The sequence below is a fragment of the Erythrolamprus reginae genome, chromosome 1 (assembly GCF_031021105.1).
Source record: "Erythrolamprus reginae isolate rEryReg1 chromosome 1, rEryReg1.hap1, whole genome shotgun sequence".
NCBI lineage: Eukaryota > Metazoa > Chordata > Lepidosauria > Squamata > Dipsadidae > Erythrolamprus > Erythrolamprus reginae.
In genome coordinates, this window is record NC_091950.1 from 365,781,144 (window position 1) to 365,804,216 (window position 23,073).

Here is a 23,073-nt window from a genome sequence, read left to right on the forward strand (position 1 = left end):
ATTTTCTTATTCATTTTCTTTTCATTTTCTCTGAGGGAGATGAGTGATTTAGCGATATGAAATGTAAACAATTCAATAAAGTAAAGTTTTGCAACTTTTGCAAAAATGTCAATATAGGTAACTCTAGGATTACAGTAGTTCATTTAATGACTGTTCAAAGTTACAACGGCACTTTAAAAAGCGACATGATTGTTTTTCACACCTATGACCATTGCAACATCCCCCACAGTCACATGATCAAAATTCAGATGCTTGGGAACTGATTCATATTTATGACAGTTGTTGTGTCCCAGGGGTCATGTGATTTATCTTTTACAACTTTCTTGGAGACAAAATCAATGGGGAATCCAGTATTGATCTTTCACTGCTGCGCTTGCCTATAATTTACAGGAGTGGCAGGGGGAGACTAAAAGAATGAACCACACCAGTGCTTTGTTCTTAGGTTGTTTTGTTATTAAACTACTGTATGATATGTTACACTGCTAATTAAGATTGAATCACGTGTAGGAAATGAACAAGATATAAACCAGTAACTTTGTGATTTTGATTGAAATAGTATTCCTATTTAGAACTAAAGCCCACAAAATTTTGTGAAACATATTTCAAACGTACAGTGGTACCTCTACTTACGAACTTAATGACAAGGTTCATAAGTAGAAAAGTTTGTAAGAAGAAGCAATTTTTCCCATAGGAATCAATGTAAAAGCAAATAATGTGTGCGATTGGGGAAACCATAGGGAGGGTGGAGGCCCTGTTTCCTCCCAGGAGATTCCTAGAGAGGCCCCATGGAGGCTTCTCTCCACCTTTTCTGGCCCTGTTTCCTCCCAGGAGATTCCTAGAGAGGCCCCACAGACGCTTCTCCCCACCTTTTTCGGCCCTGTTTCCTCCCAGGAGATTCCTCGAGAGGCCTCACAGAGGCTTCTCCCTGCCTTTTCAGGTTACAGTTTTGGAGGCTGTGGTTTGTAAATGGAAAATGGTTCTTGAGAAGAGGCAAAAAAATCTTGGACCCCTGGTTCTTATCTAGAAAAGTTCATAAGTAGAGGCGTTTGTAAGTAGAGGTACCACTGTATTGAGGAATAGAAATGTTTTATTAATTTCTTATCTGCTGCACAACACTAGTTCTTACTAACATTTAGATATGTGTATAGTTCATATTAGTTTGTACTTTACAACTATGAAGTTGTAGTTTTTTTGAACACCGAAAGTCACTAATGTCAACAGTCATTTAATTCTGCTTTAGTGGCAGCAGTATAAATCTTGAAAAACAATATAGCATTCTGGGGAGTTTGATAATCTCTGACTATCTTTACCCCAGATCAAGCAGAAAGGGGAGAGAGAGGAATACGGGACGAATAATGTAACTAAATAGTCAACTTAATTTTTTAAGGCTTAATGTAGGAAAACTATATGCAAAGTCTAGTTCACGCAACAGTTGGTATGATTGACTTATCATTTTTTTGGTGTTCCTGATCTATTCATTGTTTTATGTACACAGATTTTGTTTGTAAAGAAACATACAAACTTTAATCTGATAATATTAGTTCTAATAGTATGCTCCAAAAGAAAATATGACACCACCAGATTTTTCAGAGTTTGTTCTTATTACTGGAAAAGTGAAGAGATCTCTACTGATGAGTATGTGATGAAGAAAATATTAGAATGTGCAGAAATGAATAGATCAACGCTTGTAATTAAGGAGAAAGAACAAACTGAACATTATATGACATGGGAATCATTTTATCAATGGTTGGAGAATAAAAATGAAAGTTAGAAATAAAAAGAGATCAGTGAGATGTAAATAAGCTAAGAGACAGATGTAAACAATATGATTATTATGAATATTAGTATTATTAAATTTAATATTACTATTATACTTCAATTAGAAGATAGGTTAAGAGGGAGAAGTGAATAGGTTTAGTATGTTAAATATTAGTATTGTAAGATAGAAAAATAATATCAATGTAATGACTACTGTAATAAATGTTGATTGTTACTGCACAAAGATATTTGTACTTAGTTCATACACTGTTTAATGAAAGATGGAAATATTGCACTAAAAATAATATTTAAAAAGTTCATTCTTATTTTAATTCATTATATTTCTTCCTTCACAGAGATTTTGCGGGAGGAATATGTAACAAAATAAGTGAAATGATTCAAGGTATATGCCCTTTGGACTTTCTCCTTGTACATTTGTATATATGCCTTTGAGAGAGTTTTTTAAAAGTTATAATTCTGTTTTTTAAAATATTTCAATTTTGAACTAAGATTTTGGAAATGCCAGCAGAATCAAAGGGGCAAGGGTTTGCTGGGTGAAGGTTTTGTCCACTTTAATCATATTTCATTGGATGCAACGCAAAATATTTCTGAGATTGGTATTTCAAAGAAACATCTCATTGTAGATACCATGAGAGGATAGTTATGGTAACAAAATCAGGAATTTGACAGCATCTTTTCAGATTAAAAATAGTTAATGGTAAATAAATTAATAAAATTATTAATGAATAAAATGTTAATAAATGTGCTAGTTTGCAAAGATCCCTTATGAATAAAGGGAATTTATATTTTATTGTAAAAATACAAAACCTGAGCCAAATTCCTGATGGCTTTATGGATGCAACCAAGTAGTTTTCTTGACCATAACAAAAGTAGTTTAGCATTGCCTTCTTCTGGAAACTTTGTAACTTTTCAGTAAACTACAACTAAACCTTGTTAGTCTTTTACATTCAGCCAAAGATACTAATAATGATGGAAAGTTTGTGAACTCCTTAAACTATAAACATAAACTGCAGTGCTGCGTGTGATCATAGCTTCACCTAAGTTCTGTCAACTGGTAATTTCTGGTTAAACAAAGAACATACGAAACAGTATCCTGTACCATATCTTGGTTATCTTCACTGAGCTAGCATTTGTTGTTTACTAATAAACACTTTTTTAGATTTAGTAACTGGTGGCACCTCCTTTTGCTGAATGTTTCAATAAAATGTTTCTTGTACGTGTTGCTAAGCCCCACACATCAACTTGGAGTGTTTTATGTCAGTAAGAATATTGTTGATTATAGTGTCATTGCTTACTAATAGTTATGAAGGGTTCACAAACTTCCTCATCACCTTGTTGGGTAAACAGTATATTAGAAGTCCTTTTTAGAACTCTATTTATTAATGCTCCAAAAGTTAATTTCATGATCTAGAAAAAGAATTCCAGTGTGATTCAGATGCCGTAGGTCATTTACAATGGAAATTAACTTCCACATGCTCACTTTTACTCCAGTACGGCTATGAGGAAGAAATTATCCATTCTTGATAATAAAGCAAGCTTCTTACTTAATCTGAGCAAACAGGAAATCATTTTAAACTTCAAAGTATGCCTCATAAAGTTGGCTTCTTTCAATAAATTACAGATAAAATTATCTGTTTCCAACACCACATGAGGGAATTGTAAATTGTGTGGATACTATGTTTATTTGAAAGCTCGTGCCTTAACTTGATTATCAATAAAATAATTGGATAGTCTTACAGTGGAAATGTGGTAACTCCAGCTTGTATCTAAATACGAACACAGCCTGAGCGCATCCAAAGAGGAATGCTTTCTCATTTGAATTTCTTGGGAGCATAGAAGATAGAATATCTTCTAATATTATTTTACTGAAAGAGTAGTAGATCCTTGGAACAAACTTCCAGCAGACGTGGTTGATAAATCCACAGTAACTGAATTTAAACATGCCTGGGATAAACATATATCCATCCTAAGATAAAATACAGAAAATAGTATAAGGGCAGACTAGATGGACCATGAGGTCTTTTTCTGCCGTCAGTCTTCTATGTTTCTATAATATTTTGTTTTAACTATAACATATTTCTTTCTGAGTGGCTGACTCTGCCAACTCATTTTAGAGTAGGTGTTTATGTTACCCATTATTATTGTTTATATGTGTATATATAAATGTGTGTACATTATGCGCTGTTGACACAAGCAACAGTGGACGCCGTGTCCTTGATACTTATTGTTTCACCCCTACAATCCTAATTTCAGTGGAAGCAGTGGGCTGAAAAATTGAACTGCGTAGTCTTTGCCCTGTTGCTGCGATCCGGCAATAATAGCACTATCCACATTTCTAGTGTTTTTGGCATGTCCTGTAACACCTCTACAGAAACCATCCCCCAATTTGATTATGGTTTATTCAGAAAGCTATTTTATTTTAAACAGGATTAGCCACTCCGGTAGACTTGAAATTGAAGCTGATCCCCATTCTGCAGCATATGCATCATGATGCCAGCTTGGCTTCCAGTGCAAGACAGCTGCTCCAACAATTGGTGACATCCTATCCATCTACTAAGATGGTCATTGTGACTTTGCATACATTTACTTTGCTTGCTGCCTCTTCTCTGGTTGATATCCCCAAGCAGGTAATAACACTCTATTTTTGCTCATTTGTTTTTTCTTTTGAAAGCACATAATTTTTAGATGCACAAAATAAGTGAACCTATCCTAGGTAAGTTAAGAAATTTTAGAGTTTATTGGTACATTGGTACTCAACAGCTATGAAACTCATTAATTTGGTACTGTGTGCCTTTTGATGTGAACATTTTGTTTTGTATTTGTCATTTTTTTGGTACTTAACACGCAAACTAGAACCTGTTGCTGTTGGTCACTTGGTGACTCGCTACTCTTTCCAGCTGAAACAAAGAGTCATGTGTTAAGTCATTTAAGTGGTTTGTTTAGTACAGTATTCATCATTTTAATACTTAATACACCTATAGGAATCAATTAATAACTAGTGTTGGGCGAATCGAACCCGCACAATTCGGATCCGTACCGAATTTTGTGGTGTTCGGCATGCCGGACCTGAACCCGAATATTTTTTTTTAAATCGTGCTTTAGTTCGGGATTCCTGCCGAACACCGCAAAAGCCACCGCCCGGCTGTCATCTGCTGAGAAGAGGAGGAGGAGCCGGGCGCCGGTCGGGAGGCACAAAAAGAGCTGGGGAATCCCATGAAGAGATTCCGGGGGCGGAGCTTTAGCATCACGTATACCGGCAGGTTGTTAAGGACGCCAAAGTGATCACTTCCTGGATTCCATGGAATCCAGGAAGTGATCACTTTGTCGTCTTTAGCAACATGCCGGTATACGTGACATCAAAGCTCCGCCCCCGGAAACTCTTCGTGGGAGGGATTCCCCAGCTCCTTCAAAGGGAGGTCTTTTCATGTTAAAAAAAATTTTTTTTTTACAAAAAAGAACGTTGCAGCAGCGCTGCAAGGAAAGGGAGGCCTTTTCACGTAAAAATAAAAGTTTTTATTTTCACGTGAAAGGACCTCCCTTTGCTTGCGGCGCCACTGCGACGTCCTTTTTCGTAAAAATAAAAATAAGTAAAAATAAATCCGTAAAAATAAAAAACGATGGGATCCAGGGGCGGAGCTTTGGTGTCACGAACCGCTCGAATTCGGGTTCGGCCGAATTTTGCGCGAAGTTCATCCGAACTTGCCGAACCCGAACACTGTTCGGTTCACCCATCACTATTAATAACATGTTCCAATGTAAAATAACACATTAAAAACCAAATAATTTCACATTAAAAGAACATTATAAAATTACAAAAAAATGTTTTTTAAAAATTGAGAGTTCCAAGAAGGGGAGACTTGATTGTACTTGCAATTATATTAAGAAATCCAATGAAATGAAATTTCATTTTAAAGTCTTCTTTTTTAAACAGATAGAACTCTTACTGCAGTACATGAAGAATGACCGAAGAGAGGCTGTAAAGAGGCTTGCTATCCAAGATTTAAAACTGCTTGCAAAAAAAACACCACATACTTGGAACAATGAGAATATTGAGGTAAATAAACAACCTCATGTTTTGTAATGGTGTGCAGGGATGACCTTGGGAGACAGGGCAAACAGATGCAGCCAAGGGAATGGTCAGATAAAAGACAGCTGTCCTCAGCCCCATTGCAAGAATGTAGGAGGGTCATAAGAGACCCTCTCTAGTTTTGTGGTTGTAAAGGGTTTGAGAGCAGGAGACTTACTTGCAGACTTGCAAGTTTCTGTAATGTAGTTTTACAATAAAATAGAATTGGCTCATCTGATTGTGTTTTTATCTGGTCCATCTAAGCAAGGCTGAAATGCTTGCTTTGGGATTGACCATTAAAAGCTGCGTTCCTAAGTCTTTGCATTGGGCAGGAAATGATTTGATTTATATATAAATAAATATGCATAGAATTGTATCTATGAAGGTATGCTTAATATATCAAATCAATATAAATCTTGAACCAACATTGTGTTCTTTCAGCATATAGTGTTTTGGTTCACCCTACTATACATATTCTACATGTGTTATTTCTTTGCTCATGTTTTATGTAGATCTTATTTAAAAAAGAGGTTTCTTTTATTTATTTTTATTTATGCTTATCCACAGCTATTTTCTTATTTATTTATTTGTTTGTTTGTTTGTTTGTTTATTGGATTTGTTGAATTAAGATTCTGAAGTCCTGCGTAGTACAACTTCAGCACTGCAATAGCATATAATTTGACACTGAGTGTATTTGATCAAAAGTGGCACAGGTTTTTTTTTGATGGGGAAGGATAGATAAATACAGTTTAAAATATTGCTGACATCATCCAAAATGGTAGCTTTAATACATGGGCTCACCCAGTAGCCTCATATAGATGTTGAATAGGAGTGGAGAGAGCATTGAATCCCGCAGCAGTCCACATAGTTTAGGCTGAGGACAGGATCTTTTTTGCTCCAGGCAAAAGAGGCAAGCCAGGATAACGCAGTGCCACATGCCCACAATCCTCTGAGCCAATCCGGAATGTTATCATGGCCAATGGTATTGAAAGCCACAGAGGACAAGATGGATGCATATCCCCCTTCTTGCCCTCATCCGATATAATCCAAGTGTGATACGTGCCATTTTTATCTCATACTCAAGCCTTACTAAATAATCTCACCTCTGGTTGGCTCAGCATACCCTGCCCCGCCCCTACCAGGAGTCCCTACGTGGCTTGTTTTGTATGCAGGTAATTGCAGGGTGTGCGTGGAGGCTCAGGAGGGTGAAAAATGGGAATACTGGCAGTTTGGGTCCATTTCCTGGAGCCTGGGGAAGCTATTTTCGCCCTCCTGGCGCCTCAAGGAAAGGTTCCGGACTCCGGGAAGGGCAAACCCCCCCCCAACTCCCCCCCTATGGTATCAGAGGCTGACTAGGCCACGCCCACCATGGCCACATCCACCCAGCAACAGGGCAGAGAACCCCTTGCTGAAATTTTTGAAGCCCACCTCTGGCTCCTTTCTTCTCAGTTAAAATCTTATATGCTCTGAAGTGACTTGATTTTCACCTGTTATACTAATAAATGTGAAATGTGCTTTTAATATTTCCTGAGGTCAAGCTGTAAAAACCGCAAGAAAAAAAGTGTTAGTGTACTAAGCTAGAGAATTTTAATTAGAAGGTGGGAGTGGGAATCCCCAAGTCTGCAGAACTGTAGAAAGTGATAGAGAAAACCTGTGAAGTGGTGCATTCGAGTTAGAACAGTCTAAAGAATGAGTTCACAGTACAGAAAATTCCTGCTGGGCTGTAGCAGGAGGGGGAATAGAATGTAATCGAGAATGCATCACGGAGGACATAAATTGTGTTTAATAATTAAAACATTGAAATGAAACACTTTGTAACACAGATCCTAATGTGTGATTCATAAACTCTTTATGCAAATGAGAATTAATTCCAGTAGTAAGAGTTATTAGGAAGAGATAACATGCTATTCTTAAAACCCATGAATTGAATTTGGTAACCGAGAGAATTATGATTTGACTGAATTAGTTAATGGATTATTTTTAATCTTCCTTATAAGATACCATACTCTTCAGGTGACCTTGTGTCCTTGATGTGGCACTTGAATGTTTTAAGTGTCTGGATAGACTGGGATTCTGAGAAGGATTGTTTTGTATATATTTGCCACTAACTTCTGCTTAAATTTCCTGTGCAGGCTGAATACAGTTTCTGTAGTATATTTAAATACTGCATTTGAAATTGAAACATAGGACTCATTTATTTATTCATATTTTGCTCCTAACTAGTGAAAAATATACAATGTAACCTTTCTCAATACAGCACATTTAGATGTTGCAAATTATGCATGACTAAAAGTATTATGACTGGTCTACTAAATAGACATATATGGCCTGCTTTTTTGAAACTGTTGCATAATATTGCATTTCAACTAGGTTTCATAGTCTTGTTCTTCCATAAATAAGTGGCTGTAGTCGACAGATCTTAGAAGTCAAGTGCAGGGTTTCCTAATATCTTTTACTGCCCTCCCTTTTTCTCTTTTATAAGTCAGTTGTTTAAAATAATATTTTCCATTATTTATTCATAGGAGCTCCAATAAGGTTTCATTATTTCTGGAATCTCTTCCTTAGCTGGTATCATTTAGTTGTGGTTTTTAAAAAACTTTTTGCCAGTCCTTTGTGTTAAGTTTCCATGTAGAAAAATTTTGTCAGGAAAGGATTACAAATAAGATTACAATTTTTAAAGCAAACATGCTTGGAATAAAGCTGACAACGGATTTGTCATAACAATAAGTAGTGAAGAGGAACATAAAGTTATCACTATGTAAATCAGGATCAGTTTTATAAAAAATGCATCCATCTGGTACCGTGTTCATTTTGTTCATTTCAGTAACTCATCTCCGTAATTATGTCTTTTAGTCCCTTTATTGAAGATTTATTAAATATTTATAGCCCTCTAGTAAAATATCTGCAATGTAGTTTGCTCATATAAAAGCGAAGGGAATAAGTGAAAACCTTGAAACTTCCCATGAGATTTATTTTGGCTGCAGAGGTGAATGCTGCTGCAAAAATGAAAAATATTCAGTTGATCATTAAAACATATTGTAAGTCTGTACTTCTGAAGTTCCTTGAAAAGACACTTTAGGTAGTATGGGCTTACTTCCCACTCCAAGATTGCAGAAGGCTGTAGTCTTGAAAGTAGAAATCCACTGTTTGAACTCTTCTCTTAAACTTCTGAGACCAGTTGTTTCCATTGTTGGAAATATCCACTGCCTCAATAAAATTGTTGTGTGTGGTGAGAAAGGTAATCTTTACCTAATTTGTAGAACATGGAGAATAAGATATAGAATCCTTTTTTTGGTAAACTGTAGAAGTTGGGTCATATTTAGTAATGTCCAATAAAACGTAGTATTTAAGTATTCTCAATCTGAGTATTGTATTGGCGGTTCTGTGTTAACAAAAACTTCAGAAGAGAAGGATTTAGGGGTAATGATTTCTGACAGTCTCAAAATGGGTGAACAGTGCAGTCAGGCGGTAGGGAAAGCAAGTAGGATGCTTGGCTGCATAGCTAGAGGTATAACAAGCAGGAAGAGGGAGATTATGATCCCCCTATATAGAGTGGTGGTGAGACCATATTTGGAATACTGTGTTCAGTTCTGGAGACCTTACCTACAAAAAGATATTGACAAAATTGAACGGGTCCAAAGGCGGGCTACAAGAATGGTGGAAGGTGTTAAGCATAAAACGTATCGGGAAAGACTTCATGAACTCAATCTGGAGAACAGAAGGAAGAGGGGGGACATGATCGAAACATTTAAATATGTTAAAGGGCTAAATAAGGTCCAGGAGGGAAGTATTTTTAATAGTGAACACAAGAATAAGGGGACACAATCTGAAGTTAGTTGGGGGAAAGATCAAAAGCAACATGAGAAAATATTATTTTACTGAAAGAGTAGTAGATCCTTGGAACAAACTTCCAGCAGATGTGGTTGGTAAATCCACAGTAACTGAATTTAAACATGCCTTGGATAAACATATATCCATCCTAAGATAAAATACAGAAAATAGTATAAGGGCAGACTAGATGGACCATGAGATCTTTTTCTGCCGTCAGTCTTCTATGTTTCTATGTGAGGATGTTAGAGTTTATGCATTTGGATCAGCAGAATATAAAAAAGCATCGGAATTTTACAAAAATGTAGGAATTTTTAAACCTAATTGTTTTTTTAAATACATTTTAATGTATAAAGTTATAACGTGTCCAATTAGGTTTTTTTTAAAATAAAATACTGTTTGTAAACCAAATGTTTGCATTAAATAATTTCAAATGCTCACCTAAAATACTCCAAAATGCAAGTCAAGAAGTGTTTATTTGTGGCTTGCTTTCATCCTTCATGTGTCTTGGTACAGTTTTATCTTTAGGCTTTGTGCCTCTGCAGAGCTCAAATTTGAAAATGGGGGAGTTTGCATGCCAGTTTTCCCCCCAATATAGTTTGGAATGGAAACAGTAATCCAACACCATTTGAGGAGACCAAAATGGAGAAGAATACTTTATGCCTAAAAGAGAAACCTATATTGTCTTGCTCTGTTCACTTTTGCCTGCCATCACAATATTGCCTTGTTTGTATACAGGGTAATTGTTACAAAATCAATTTATAATTTGCAGGAAGGGCTTTGATCACTCAGTTGTTGTACGATCTCAAAGTATTATTTAAAGTGGCCAATAAAATGCTTGTCAATAGAGGTACTTCACTGACTGAGCTATGAATTGTCAGGTGATATATAGGTATAGGTAAATTGTCTGGGATTTGATATTTTGTTTGTTTGTTTGTTTGTTTGTTTATTTATTGGATTTGTATGCTGCCCCTCTCCGCAGACTCGGGGCGGCTAACAACAATGGTAAAAACAACATGTAACAATCCAATTTAATAAAACGACTAAAAACCCTAATTATAAAAACCAAACATACACACAAACATACCATGCATGACTTGTAATGGCCTAGGGGAAGAAATATCTTAACTACCCCATGCCTGGCGACAAAGGTGGGTCTTGAGTAGTTTACGAAAGACGAGGGTGGGGGCCGTTCTAATCTCTGGGGGGAGTTGATTCCAGAGGGCCGGGGCTGCCACAGAGAAGGCTCTTCCCCTGGGCCCCGCCAAACGACATTGTTTGGTGGACGGGACCTGGAGAAGGCCAACTCTGTGAGACCTTATCGGCCGCTGGGATTCGTGCGGTAGAAGGCGGTTCCAGATGTATTCTGGCTCAATGCCATATAGGGCTTTAAAGGTCATTACCAACACTTTGAATTGTGACCGGAAACCGATCAGCAGCCAGTATGTAAGATTTGTTTTCTTTAAAACCATTTTTCTCTCGTCTGTATTTTAGGCCCTGTGTGAATGTGCTCTTCAAACTCCTTATGACAGCTTGAAACTTGGTATGCTATCTGTACTTTCTACCCTGTCAGATACAATAGCCATCAAACAGTACTTCAGCATTGCTCCAGGTATGAATAGATTAGATCAACCTAATCCTGGGGTACTTTTCTTATTTATCTCTTTATTTATGGCATTAACATAAAAATATTGTTAGTGAATAGTCCTTTTTCTAGAAAAGTGTCCAGTTTATTTTAATCATGCTGGAGTGTTTTAGCCATGTTCGTGACTGAAAATTTTAACTGCATTTCTAGTTCACTATTTTTACAAATTGCCACAGTCAACAAAGTGATGGTGAGTGATGAGATAGTATAGTACTGTATATTGTATAGTCTGGAGGACAGAAGGAAAAGGGGAGGACATGATCGAAACATTTAAATATGTTAAAGGGTTAATTAAGGTTCAGGAGGGAAGTGTTTTTAAATAGGAAAGTGAACACAAGAACAAGGGGACACAATCTGAAGTTAGTTGGGGGAAAGATCAAAGGCAACATGAGAAAATATTATTTTACTGAAAGAGTAGTAGATCCTTGGAACAAACTTCCAGCAGACGTGGTTGGTAAATCCACAGTAACTGAATTTAAACATGCCTGGGATAAACATATATCCATTGTAAGATAAAATACAGGAAATAGTATAAGGGCAGACTAGATGGACCATGAGGTCTTTTTCTGCCGTCTATGTTTCTATGTTTCTATGAGAGATTGAAATAACTGTACAGTATTTCAATAATACAGTTATTGTTGTCAATTAAGTTTATCTTGAAGAAAAAAGTTTGTACCATTTCCCAGGGATACTAATCCGCATTATTTTTATTTATTCTGAATCTTTCCAGAAAATTCTCTGTGCAGACTGCCTGTAAAAATCCAGTTCCATGTTTTTTTCTCATTCATTTCCTGAAAAATTGTGATTCATGCTGCTCTTCTCTGTTGACAAGAGACTCTTATAGTTTGGATAATGATAGGATAGGATAGGATAGGATAGGATAGGATAGAAGTCTTTATTGGCCAAGTGTGATTGGATACACAACGAATTTGTCTTTGGTGCATATGCTCTCAGTGTACATAAAGAGAAATAAAATAAATTCATCAAGAATCATAAAATACAACACTTAGTTATAGTCATTGGTTACTAAATAAGCAATCAAATCATACTAGGAAACAAATAAAACAATATAATTCGTGGAGATACAAGCAACAAGGTTATAGTCATAAGTGGGAGGAAATAGGTAATAGGATGAAAAGAATAATAGTAACACAGCCTTAGTAAATAATTTGACAGTGTTGTGGGAGTTAGTTGATGCCATTCAGGGGAAAAACTGCCCTTGTGTCTGGTTGTTCTGGTGTGCAGTGCCCTGTGGTGTCATTTTGAGGGTAAGAGTTGAAATAATTTATGTCCAAGATGTGAGGGGTCTGTAAATATTTTCACTGACCTCTTTTTGACTCATGCAATATACAGGTCTTCAATGGAAGGCAGGTTGATAGCAATTGTTTTTTCTGCAGTTCTAATTATCCATTGAAGTCTGTGTCTGTCTTGTTGGGTTGCAGAACCTAACCAGGCAGTTATAGAGGTGCAGATGAGACTCAGTAATTCCTCTGTAGAACTGAATCAGCAGCTCCTTGGGTAGTTTGAGCTTTCTGAGTTGGTGCAGAAAGAACATTCTTGGTTGTGCTTTTTTGAGGACATTTTTGATGTCAAGTGTCAATACATCTACTCATCCCTAGAGATTTGCCATTGCTATTAATTTCCTCTTTCCTCTGAAAACTACAGAAAAAAGCCTGTTACATGTAATATACTGTACCATGCTATAAAAATGATACTTTCTTACCTAGGAACAAAGTCTACTACAGCAAGGTCATCTGATCTAGTCAAGCTTGCCCAGGAAAGCTGCTATCATAATAATCAGAATATTGCAGCACATGGAGTACATGTTCTGACAAATATAGCTGCCTCTTGTCAAGAAAAAGGTAATTCCTAAAGGTGTGGAAGAAGCAGGGTATGCAGAACAGTTTGTGACATTCAGTGTAGCATGTCATGTGAGAGTGCAGTGAAAATGTTCCTAAGTTCCACTGTTTTCTATTGCCTCTTCCTCTTTGCTAATTTGATGAAAAAGTAATTATAAACAATAATGTTGTTTTCCAGTTCCTAATCAAATCTTATAGCCTTTTTTCATAACACCACTTTGGCTGGATGCCAGGCAAGAAAACACTTACAGACTAAATTGTTTGTGTTTTGCTGGAAACACATGCCAATAAGTCCGGAAAAATTATAATATATTTGTTTTTGGAGTGATGTTGTCTCTGCTCTGTTGTTGTAATAAGAGTTCTATCCTCCAGGGCAGAGCCTTAATATAAATAATTGTAAATGTAATTTTACATAGTCCTCCAGTGTATCCTAGGAACTAGAGTGATTAGTATCTAAAGAATAATAATCTAGTCTAAAGAAAAGGGCTAGGGGTGACATGATAGTATTTGAGGGACGGGCACAAACAAGAGGCAGTCAACTTATTTTCCAAAGCACCAGAAGGCAAGACAAGAAACAATGAATGGTAGTAATCAAAGAGAGAAGTAACCTAGAATTAAAGAGAAAGTTCCTAACAGTGAGAACAATCAAACAGTGAAACAGCTTGCCTTCAGAGGTTGTAGGTGCTTCATCACTGCAGATTTTTAAGAGAAGACTAGACAGCCACCTATCTGAAATGGTATAGGTACTCCTGCTTGAGCAGGGAGCTGGACTAGAAGACCTCAGGTCCCTTCCAGCTCCATTCTGAGTGATTGAAGATAAAAATGTATCTCTCCCCTAGAACTTTTGCCATTGGAACAAGATGCAGTGTTTGGCCTTGGATCTCTTCTTGTTCTTTGTAGTCAAGAACCAAGTTCATCTCCTGAAGCAACCTTAAAGGTAAATTGTAAAGTTTCTTTTGAAATATTGTATCTCATACCAATTGATGTAAAATTGATGTAAATATTGTATCTCATACTAATTGATGTATTTTGAATATTTGTTTTATTATAATTATCAGTTACAGTGGTACCTCTACTTACAAACATAATTCGTTCCATGACCAGGTTCTTAAGTAGAAAAGTTTGTAAGAAGAAGCAAATTTTTTCCATAGGAATCAATGTAAAAGCAAATAATGTGTGTGATTGGGGAAACCACAGGGAGGGTGGAGGCCCTGTTTCCTCCCAGGAGATTCCTAGAGAGGCCCCACGGAGGCTTCTCCCTGCCTTTTCTGGTTAGTTTTGGAGGCTCGGGTTTAAGTGGAAAATGGTTCTTGAGAAGAGGCAAAAAAATCTTGAACACCCAGTTCTTATCTAGAAAAGTTCATAAGTAGAGGCGTTCTTAGGTAGAGGTACCACTATATTTTAATTGTTATTTGTTATTTTAGATGTCTTTGTGGTTTATTAATACAATATTTGGTATTTGCAGTTGTTCTGGATTACACAAAAGGTGTAGTTAGTGAACAATCAGTGACACTATTGTTTGCAAGAAAATTTAGTATTGCATTTATTCCCAGTATGCTTCCATTTTTTTAAAAAAAAAACAGTTAATGTTTTTGAGTCCTTTATATTAGAATGTGATCTTTCCATTATACCAGTGTTTCCCAACCTTGACAACTTGAAGATATCTGGATGGCTGGGGAATTCTGGGAGTTGAAGTCCAGATACCTTCAAGTTGTCAAGGTTGGAAAACGCCGCCTTATACAGACTGAACCAGTCATCAGGATTTTCAAAGGAAATTCTTTTTTTAGGTCTTGTTAATGGGGAATAGCATGTTTCGCATAGCACAAGATAGAACTTAATTACTGATGTTGCTCTGGCTGGTGCCAATATTGATTTTATTTTAATGCCAAGATGTGTTCTGGCTCATCATCCATATTTTGGGATCATGTCGTTTGACATTGTCAGATACACAAATAAATGAGAGGACATAATGTCAAAGAATCTTTTAAAAAAATGAAAATAAGATGGGAATTATGGCTTGTGCACACCCAAAGTGGTGTCTGCAGAGGCATTCCTACCTACTATAAATATCTACAGAGACATTGCTATTATTCCAACTATTAAATGTAGAATTAAATCAAATTGCCTTTTCACTAGCCAGAGGTGAAAAGGGGGGAAATAGCAATTTATAACTATCAACGTAACACTAAAATTTAGTTTTATTTTTTTTAAAATATTTTTTATTAAATTGCAAAGACAGACAAAACATACATTACATGTAACATTTAGTGGAGCAACAATCGCTCCTCTCAAAGTAGAAGTCATCTTTATATTTATAATAAGCAAAAAAGAAAAAAAGATAAACTAACTTTATCATTATTTATAAAATACTTAGATATATCAATTGTAAGATAATAAGTGAAAACACATCTAAAACATTAAAAAATATATAGAAATTTTAAAATTATGACTTGAAATAAACTATGAAGAACAAAAAAGAGAAATGGTAGAAGAGGAAAGAAGGAGTTTATCTTTATATTGTTAATAATCACTGTCCAATACAATATAACTACTGGGTACAAATATATTTAAAATAGTGTAAAAATACGGTTATCTCTGTTTCTTTGTATCCCACCAGATATATACCTTTTGCCAAACCTCATAAAATTCTGATTCTTCTTGATTTTTCAACCTAAAATTTAGTTTTAAATGAGATCCAAATTGGTACGTTGATTCCCAAATACTAACTATGTAGGAATTAATAAGCAGTTTGCTTCAGATTATTTTGTGTTATAAAACCTGTGATAGTAGTCCCCAATTTAAAACCATTCATTTAATGACTGTTCAAGTTACAATGGGACTTAAAAAAGTGACTTATGATCATTTTTCACACTTATAACCGTTGCAGCATCCCCATGACCAAAATTCAGATGCTTGGCAACTGGTTCATATTTATGATGGTTGCAATGTCCCAGAGTCATGTGATTGCATTTTTTGAACTTCTAACAAGCAAAGTCAGAATGCAGAATGCAGCTGCGAGAGCAGTCATGGGCTTCCCCAGGTATGCCCATGTTACACCAACACTCCACAGTCTGCATTGGTTGCCGATCAATTTCTGGTCACAATTCAAAGTGTTGGTTATGACCTATAAAGCCCTTCATGGCATCGGACCAGAATATCTCCGAGACCGCCTTCTGCTGCACGAATCCCAGCGACCGATTAGGTCCCACAGAGTGGGCCTTCTCCGGGTCCCGCCAACTAAACATTGTCGGTTGGCAGGCCCCAGGGGAAGAGCCTTCTCTGTGGCGGCCCCGACTCTCTGGAACCAGCTCCCCCCAGAGATTAGAACTGCCCCTACCCTCCTTGCCTTTCATAAACTCCTCAAAACCCACATTTGTCGTCAGACATGGGGGATCTGAGATATTTCCCCCGGGCCTATATAATTTATGCATGGTATATTTGTATGTATGTCTGCTTAATAATGGGTTTTTAAAAATATTTTAAATTTTAAATTGTAAATTATTAGATTTGTCATGAACTGTTTTATTGTATTGTGAGCCGCCCCGAGTCTACGGAGAGGGGCGGCATACAAATCTAATAAAGAAATAAAATAAATAAATAAATAAATAAAGTCAATGGGGAAGCGAGATTCACTTAACAACTATGTTACTAACTTGTCAGCTTCAGTGACTCACTGAACAACTGTGACAAGAAATGTTGTAAAATGTGGGGGAAGGGACTTAACAATAGTTTCACCTAGCAGCATAAATTTTGGGCTCAATTTTGATTATAAGTTGATAACGTAAGTAGACGGTAGATAATATCTTTAAAACAGACAGCTGGGGTATAATGAAAGCTGAAAAAGTGCCATTTTGTTTTCATGCAGATAGTGCTCACTTGTATGGTGAAGCTGGCCCAGAGCCGCCCCCATCTGAGCCAATCCATCGTGGAGTCCTTGTTGACACAGCTGCCTCGTGCTCAGGATGCTGCTAAAATTCTCATATGTCATTGTTTGGCAGCCATTGCCATGCAGTTACCTGTCTTAGGAGATGGAATGCTGGGAGACCTAATGAATCTCTATAAAGTGATTGGCTGTTCTGTGGCCAATAAACAGCAAGAGCTTTTGGTAAGAAACACTGATTCAGAATATTTCTTCTAGGTTACAAATGAATCTGGACACAAATTGATGAACATTTGGCAGAACTAGTTGCTATCTGACAATACAGTGATCCCCCGAGTTTTGCGATCTCGATCTTTGCGAAACGCTATATCGCGATTTTTTCACCTGATGACGTCACTCCCTTCCTTTCTCATCTTTCTTTCTCTCTCTCTTTCTCTCTCTTGCTTCTTCCTCTCTCACACTCTCTTCCTCCCTCTCTCATCTCTTTCTTTCCTTCTCTCTCTTTCTCTATCTCTCCCCCTCTTGCTCTCGAGCGGCGGGCGGCACCCAGGGAAGGTTCCTTCGGCCGCCCACCAGCTGATCTCCTCGGCAGCGCAGTAGCAGCGAGGAGCCGAAGATGGGGTTTCCCCTTTGCGTGGGCAACGGGGAAACCCCATCTTCGGCTCCTCACTGCTACTGCGCTGCCGAGCACATCAGCTGCGGCGGGCGGACAAGCGGACAAGCGGCGGACAAGCGGCGGGCGGACAAGCGGACAAGCGGCGGGCGGACAAGCGGAAAAGCGGCGGAAAAGCGGCGGCCGGACAAGCGGAAAAGCGGCTGACAAGCGGCGGAAAAGCGGCGGCCGGACAAGCGGACAAGCGGCGGACAAGCGGCGGCCGGACAAGCGGCGGCCGGACAAGCGGCGGCCGGACAAGCGGCGGCCGGACAAGCGGGCAGGCAGGCGGCTCCTCAGCTGCTGGGTCTTCCCAGGTGCGGAAGTAAAAACACCATCTGCGCATGCGCGGCCATGGAAAAAGGGGCGCGCATGCGCAGATGGTGTTTTTACTTCCGCACCACTACATCCCGAAAAATCGATTATCGCGAGGGGTCTTGGAACGGAACCCTCGCGATAATAGAGGGATCACTGTATATTCAATACTTATATCAGGGGTGGCAATGCTAAGACTTATGGATTTCAGCTTCCAGAATTCTCCAGCCTGAGTTGAAGTTGCCAAGATTGGACATCCCTGACTTCAATTGTTGTATTGATAAATGGAGTAGAAAGCATGACACCCTTATAAAATTGCTGTCTTTCACCACCCATTTTCTATGATTAGGTTGTTTTTATTCTCCAGCTCTTCCAGGAGAAAATTGACAGATCTTTGCTGATAAAAACTCCTAGAGATGCCACTAAGATTGGCAGATTATTCCTACAAACCATGAGTTTCAAAAAGACAACTTGTTTCCAAACCTGATAGCCAGAGGAATCTAGGGCTTTTCAAATGCAACTTCCAAAAGGTCTATTCAGGGAAACGGAAGAATACAAGGAGTTTTAATTTAGTACTGCCAATCCTTACCAACTGAGTTGAAGGACTAACAACAAAGAAGTGCACTTACCAGCTAGTTTTCATGCAGATAGTCTTCGGAGAGGGGCGGCATATAAATCTAATAAATAATAATAAAAAAATAATAATAGTTTTGTGCTGAACTTTCCAAAAATAATTCCATTTGGTCAGTAAACAAAAAATCAGAGTACTTAAATTAATGAATGATATCAATGGATGTTTTGAAATTCCATGAAATAAGTAAGATTATGATCCCGCTGTATAGAGTGCTGGTGAGACCACATTTGGAATACTGTGTTCAGTTTTGGAAACCTCACCTACAAAAAGATATTGACAAAATTGAACGGGTCCAAAGACGGGCTACAAGAATGGTGGAAGGTCTTAAGCATAAAATGTATCAGGAAAGACTTAATGAACTCAATCTGTATAGTCTGGAGGACAGAAGAGAAAGGGGGGACATGATCGAAACATTTAAATATGTTAAAGGGTTAAATAAGGTCCAGGAGGGAAGTGTTTTTAATAGGAAAGTGAACACAAGAACAAGGGGACACAATCTGAAGTTAGTTGGAAAGATCAAAAGCAACATGAGAAAATATTATTTTACTGAAAGAGTAGTAGATCCTTGGAACAAACTTCCAGCAGACGTGGTTGGTAAATCCACAGTAACTGAAATTGAACATGCCTGGGATAAACATATATCCATCCTAAGATAAAATACAGGAAATAGTATAAGGGCAGACTAGATGGACCATGAGGTCTTTTTCTGCCATCAGACTTCTATGTTTCTAAGATGCCTAAAAACAATATTATTTGCATAGTGACTACAGACTGGAGATTTTGTGTTGGAAGCAAAGCAAACCAATCAAAGCCAAAAGGCATTACTTGAAGTGGCCCATAATTCAAAATAGAAAGAAAGGCTATAATGAGGGAAGAAGCAATGAATGGGGAGAAGTTTGTCTCATCTTTCCATCTTTCTGAGGTGGGTAAAATGAGGATCCAGATGTTACGGGCAATATGCTGATTCTGTAAACCGCTTAGAGAGGACTGTAAAGCACTGTAAAGTAGTATATAAGTGCTATTGCTATCAGGAAAAGGCTGCTTATAGCCTCTAAGTCTTCTTTTGGGTATGCTTTCTTTGACCATTAGTGAAAACTCAAAGCATATTTAGAGGGGGGAATGCAATCCCTAGAAGTAAATAGCCATTAAAAAGCAACTGAGACGTACACACCCCGGCCCTGCCAAATATATGTATGTCCATTGGATTTGAGTAGCTAATAAATTCAAATGAATAAATAAATATGTGAAATAGCCCCATCCATTTTGAAGTACTCTATCCTCCTCACATATTGAGTAGCGTCAGTCATTGGAAGATTGCTTATGTCTTCAGTAGAGAGCAAAATGAAGAACCCAAGAAGAGATCAGCAGACTGAGAAAGTGTAAGAGAAGAAAATAATCTTGAGGATGTGTTTACAAATGAGAAACAAAAGAGTGCCATCAGAAAGATGGCTAAAATAAAATAATATCCATGTGGAAAACAAGAGTTATGTGAACTTTTTCATTGAGCCAACAATGGAAATATAAAAGCCCATTTCTGTATAACTTTTTATTAAAACAAGCAACCGAACCACTGTTCCCAATCCTTGTTCTGCCCAGTAGATGGCACCTATTTTTCATGGTTGGCCTGGCTGGCCTTAGCAAATGTAGTGGAAAGTATGAGAACTTCACACTGTTGCTGACACTTGTAATCTCTTTTTAACATGCTGTGGAACTTGACTTAAAAATATATGGATATTTGTTAACAAGTATAAATGATTTTCTTCCATGAGTCCTGTGTTGTTTGGAAACTTTTACCTTGCTTCAAAATGAACAGTCATAAATTTGATGTTTAATATGTGGAAAATGAACTTAGGTTGCAAGGAATATTACTGGATGAATGGATAGCAAATGCGAACTGTGTTATATCAGTGGTCCCCAAACATTGCAGCTTGGTGGCCCAGCTGGGGAAGGGGAGAAGGGAACCGAGCTGCACAAGTGATGGGGCGGCACCCATGCACATGCAGCTCAACTGCAAGTTGACCTGTGCACGTATGTGTGCGTGCCAGCCTGCCACTCACATGACGGCCCAATTGTGAATAGATCACGACCTGGTAGTGGTCCACGCTCAGGGATTGGGGACCCTTTCTTAGTATTATGTACCAACAATGTATGCTTACATGTATTAGGACACTATTGCTTTAAGAGCTAGTGTTACGAATTGCCGTAAGATGCATCTGGTGATGTAAGCTTTGCTACTGATACAATGACTCCTGAGTAAATATCACTTACTTGCCTCTGGCCATTGAATGATTAGTATGCTTATGGCTGTAGTTGTATGAATGATTTTAATGTTTAGCCTTTTTATAATGTTTTAAATTAACTGTTTATATTAATTGGATCTGGCTATATTATTGTATACTGTTTGGTCATTGATATGTTGTGAGGTGCCCCGAGTCCACGGAGAAGGGCGGCATACAAGTCCGATAGATGATAGATAGATAGATAGATAGATAGATAGATAGATAGATTAGATAGATAGATTAGATAGATTAGATAGATAGATAGATAGATAGATAGATAGATAGATAGATAGATAGATAGATAGATAGATAGATAGATCGATAGATAGGAGCTAGAAGCTTCATCTTCTCTCTTAGCTATTCTGTGCCATTTCTGTTTTGTCTTTGTGACTGCTGTTGTAAGAACTGTGTGTTCAAATGATGGTTTAGGCCAGTGTTTCCCAACCTTGGCCACTTGAAGATATTTGGACTTCAACTCCCAGAATTCCCCAGCCAGCGAATTCTGGGAGTTGAAGTCCAGATATCTTCAAGTGGCCAAGGTTGAGAAACACTGGTTTAGGTATTTGTAAGATGAACAAGTTAGGCTTATCATTTTGTATATGCATTGATTGATTTAACTGTGTATGACTAGGACTGTTCTTGACTAAGATATTTGCCAGAGTAAATAATATTTATACACTTAATCTATCTGGACTATCTTCCTGAACTCATGCCCCTGGGCTATCAGCTGGATATCTGCCAGACCTCCACGTTTCCTCTGTGTACGTGTACCTTCGACTATTCAGAGATTACTCTGCACACTCCTTAACACCCTTGTGTTACATTAGATGTAGTCCTTGACTTATGAACATTTGTTTTAATGGTAGTTCAAAGTTACAATGGCCTTGGAAAAAGTGACCTAAAATCTATACTTGCACTTATGATCATTACACAATCCTTGTGGTCACGTCATTGCAGTTTGAGTGCTTGGCAATCAGCTTGCCTTTACAACCAATTGCATGTCCTGTTGTCACGCGATTGTAATATCCAACTTTTTTATGAATTTCCAGCAAAAAGGGAAGTATGATTTGCTTACCAACGGTGGGTTCCACTTAATGACCACCATAAAACTCATCATAAAATTGGGTCCAACTTTATATATGAACATGGTGACCGCACATTCTAGTCCCAACTGTGGTCGTAAGTCAAGGAATGGCTGTACAGTGGTCCCTTGATTTTCGCGGGTTCAAACTTCGCGAAACGGCTATACCACGGTTTTTCAAAAATATTAATTAAAAAATACTTTGTGGGTTTTTTCCCTATACCATGATTTTTCCCGACCGATGACATCATACGTCATCGCCAAACTTTCATTTTTTTAAATAAACTTTAATAAATAAACATGGTGAGTAATAATCTAAATGGTTGCTAAGGGAATGAGAAATTGCAGTTTAGAGGTTTAAAGTGTTAAGGGAAGGCTTGTGATACTGTTCATAGTCAAAAATAGTGTATTTACTTCCACATCTCTACTTTGCGGAAATTTGACTTTTGCGGGCGGTCTCGGAACGTATCCCCCGCGAAAATCGAGGGAACACTGTATATATAAAGTAAATGGGTGCACATTTGCTGCAGTCAGTCCTCCCTGAGATCACAGGAGAATTTTTTTCAGTCAGAAAATTGCCCTAATGCTTTGACAGCTGCAAAGGTAGGAGGTTTTATTCTATCAATATGGGGAAATAGTCCTATACCTCATTATAAGCAATGATTAGAATCATTATGGAAAATTCTAATGTGTTTCTCAGTATGTTGACTTTATTCGGATTTGGGTTTGATCACACTTTGAAAAATATACTGGCTATTGTATTTATAGAATAGAAAATAACAGTTGGAAGCAGTGTTCCCTCTATTTTTTTGGGGGTGGGTGGGCGGAAAAGTATACAGTAGTAGTCCCTCACTATCGCTGGTGTTACGTTCCAGACCTGGCCACGATAGGTGAAATCCGCGATGGGGAATTTATCGACTGATAGTACTTATTTAAGTATTTATATTGTAATTGTTTGGTAAGTTTTCATTGTTTTAAGTGTTTATAAACCCTTCCCACACAGTATTTATTTTAGATACAGTATTTAAATACAGTATTTACAATTTTAGATTTTT

At 37.6% G+C, this 23,073-nt stretch overlaps 1 protein-coding gene across 1 annotated transcript in view; it reads left to right on the forward strand.

The window, feature by feature from the left end:
* The window catches only part of INTS7 (integrator complex subunit 7), a 93,851-nt gene that overhangs the window by 4,484 nt on the left and 66,294 nt on the right, over positions 1-23,073 (forward strand). Inside the window, exons 5-11 of the mRNA XM_070734461.1 lie at positions 2,115-2,161; positions 4,207-4,406; positions 5,711-5,833; positions 11,168-11,285; positions 13,046-13,180; positions 14,017-14,114; positions 17,043-17,282. Coding sequence (XP_070590562.1) covers positions 2,115-2,161; positions 4,207-4,406; positions 5,711-5,833; positions 11,168-11,285; positions 13,046-13,180; positions 14,017-14,114; positions 17,043-17,282 — 961 coding nt within the window. The remainder of the gene's footprint in view (positions 1-2,114; positions 2,162-4,206; positions 4,407-5,710; positions 5,834-11,167; positions 11,286-13,045; positions 13,181-14,016; positions 14,115-17,042; positions 17,283-23,073) is intronic.